The 3,049-nt window shown below is 36.2% G+C and overlaps 1 protein-coding gene across 1 annotated transcript; it reads right to left on the reverse strand.

Moving 5' to 3' along the window:
• Positions 1–1,503: 1,503 nt before the first annotated feature.
• LOC130821607 (uncharacterized) lies at positions 1,504–1,902 on the reverse strand. Its single transcript, XM_057687395.1, has one exon. It carries the CDS (start codon positions 1,900–1,902, stop codon positions 1,504–1,506), a length of 399 nt encoding a protein of 132 aa, XP_057543378.1.
• Positions 1,903–3,049: the final 1,147 nt, after the last annotated feature.

The following is a 3,049-nucleotide window of genomic DNA, read 5'->3' on the forward strand; positions in this document are numbered from 1 at the left end:
ATTATTGTCAAATTCACCCCCATTATCACATTGGAAAGATTTTATGTTGAGTTCAAATTGGATATTAACAAATGTATTGAAATTCACAAACACATCATAAACTTGAGATTTACGAAATAAAGGAAAAGTCTACAAAAAATTAGTATAATTATCAAGAAAAAGAATGTAATATTTATATCTTGATGGACTAGAAATAGGAGATGTCCATAAATCACTATGAATAATATCAAAAGGCTTAGAACTCATAGACATAGAATTAATAAAAGGTAATTGAATGTGTTTCCCTAAAGGACATGAATGACAAACAAAAGTAGGATCTTTATTACATTGAATTAAAGGAAAAGAATACAAGGAATTTAAAACCGCATTGCCCGGATGTCCTAAACGGGAATGCCAAATACTAGAAGAAAAAACGGAAAAAGCCAATGAGGTGGAGGAAGTAGGAGAAGCTCCATGTGCAGATGGGAAAGGATAAAGATCACCCGTGCTATTAGATCTCAGAACGATGCTCCCCGTGGCCAAATCCTTCACAGAAAAGCCAAACGGATCAACTTCAACGGAAACCATATTATCATGAGTGAATTTACGAACAGAAATAAGGTTTTTAATAAGTTTAGGTGCATGTAAGACATTTTTGAGGGTAAGGGATTTTTGGGAGGAAGGAAAAGAAATATGCCTGTGACCAAGAACTGGAATCAAATTACCATTATCGACAACAATAGCATTATTGAATTGATGCTTTAAAGGAAAATAAGGAAGTAAAGTACCTTGAGATCGAGTCATGTGGGATGTGGCACCGGTATCCATGTAAAAATGCTCATCCGGAGTAGACAAAGAGAGAGTGTTCATGGCGTGATCGATGTCCGTAGGAACATAACTCATAGAAGCACTAGTCCCGATGTGATAACTTTGTGTTGGTCGCGGACTAAGAAGACCAGCAGAAGACGCATTGCATTGAGAAGGAGGAGCCCAAGGTGTAGTGGGAAAAGGAGCAACGGGCTGGGCCCAAGGTTGTCCGGCCCAGTTATGCCAAGAAGGGGAAGAGTAAGAGGGAAAGGATTGTGGGCCAAAAGAGTGTCTGTTGGGCTGAGAAGCAAAAGGGAGGTTGGGCTTAGGATGAAAGTGCTGCCAGTGGCCAGAATTACTAGTGGAGCCAGGGTGGCTGCCACGGTTGGTCCGGCCACCACAACGAGAGTAATGGTGGCCACCACAGTGGTGGGAGGGCCGTGGTTGTTAAAATGGGCTGAATTTTCTGAAAAAGAAGCTTTATTTGTGGTAACAAGGGCCGAATCTTGAGCGGGAGAATTGTGTTTATGATTGGAGCGCTTTTCCAATTCTAACATAGAACGAAGAGCATCAAAAGAGGGAATGGGATTCATATGTTGAACCAAAGACCAAAAATTTTTATATTCCGAATTCAAGCCATGAAGAACTTGGAGAGCCAAACGACTATCGTTGATGGAAGTGCCAAGATTAGTAAGAGAAGTAGCAATAGTTTCAAGTTCATTGCAATAAGAAATCACATTGGGAAAATTTGAGAGAAATGTCATTAAATTGAGATTTAAGATGAAGAATGCGAGAGGTTTTATTATTTTGAAAATTGTTCTCAATACGATTCCAAGCATCAAAAGCACAATCATCGAAACGAACTATGGATTGGAGGAGGGATGGACTAATAGAGCCATAAATCCATGTGCGAACAATGTCATCAAGACGTTGCCATTCAGAATCTTTAGAAACTAATGCTTTAGAGGAGTCATAGGGAAGAATGTGAGAATCCACAAGCTTGAATAAAGTGACCCAAGTATGAAAATTGGAGCCATCTTCATCAAGTTGGATAGGCACGCTTGTTTTAATGTTAGTAACCAAAGTTGCGGGATGAATTTTTGTGGGAGATGCCATTGAGGAAACAAGAAAAAAAGGAGGAAGAGTTGCGGCAAGGGTGGTGGAAGAGGAAGAAGTGGAAAGCAAGAAACCTAGGCAAATGATACCATAAAAGAATGATTTGGTTTGAAATGCATGTCATTCTCATTAGGAGGAATGATATTATATACAATAATACAAGCTATAGTTTAGGAAACTAAATATTTACCTAATATGATACACAATCATATTGATTATACAAAAGATTCTAGTAATCAAAAGATATTATTCTAACATGAGTATGTTAAAGACCCATTATTGATGTTAGATTGAAAACTGCTATATGCTCTAGATATGGGATATTTAGTCATCATGAAGATCAATGTATGAATAATATTTTAAAATTTTCCAAGGACAAAGATGGATTCTAGATGGATAGTTGTAAAAAAACTTCATCCTAGATATCTCATGCTTTAGCTGGTAATCCTTTGATTGATAAAAAATGTAACAAAATCCATATTTCAAAATGCAACAAAACCCTTTTTGAACCCTTTTAAACCCCTTTTACATCCAATTCTCTTTGAAAAAACAAAGTCGATTTTCAATCCAACCTTTACTAAGCCCTTCTAAAAATAAGTAGAATCAAGGTTGAATATGGCCCCTACTCCATTGAACACCTCTAGTTAGGGGTGCACACGGTCCAGTTTGCTCTGGTTTGACCTAAAATCAGACCAAACTAAACTTACCGGTCTTGAAAATTTTCAAACCGGACCGGACCGTGTAAATCACCATACCGGAACGGACCAAACTGTTGTACGTATAGCGGTCTATCTGGTTTGGTCTATGGTTTTTTATTTTTATATTTTTTCCAAATTAATATATGTGTTCATATAAATATTTCACACCTAAAAACACCAAATACAATAATTTGTAATTAGTTGATTGCATTGACATTATTCAAGTATATATTACTATATAAAAAAAAACTAAATCTCGAAATATTTAGGTAGCAACATATTTTTTTTAAAAAATTATGATTTTTGGTCATAATACGATTTGCGGTCTGATCTAGTCTAAAAAATAAAAAAGCGAGACTAGACCGTAAACCGTAATTTTTTTGAAAAAAAAAATATACCAGACCGTTTAAACCGTAAACCAAACCAAATATTAAAATTAGAATTTGATC

The sequence above is a fragment of the Amaranthus tricolor genome, chromosome 8 (genome assembly GCF_026212465.1).
Source record: "Amaranthus tricolor cultivar Red isolate AtriRed21 chromosome 8, ASM2621246v1, whole genome shotgun sequence".
NCBI lineage: Eukaryota > Viridiplantae > Streptophyta > Magnoliopsida > Caryophyllales > Amaranthaceae > Amaranthus > Amaranthus tricolor.

Bases quoted from the DNA above. Each gene is read 5' to 3' on its own strand.
- LOC130821607 (XM_057687395.1), bottom strand. From the start codon at position 1,902: ATGGCATCTCCCACAAAAATTCATCCCGCAACTTTGGTTACTAACATT.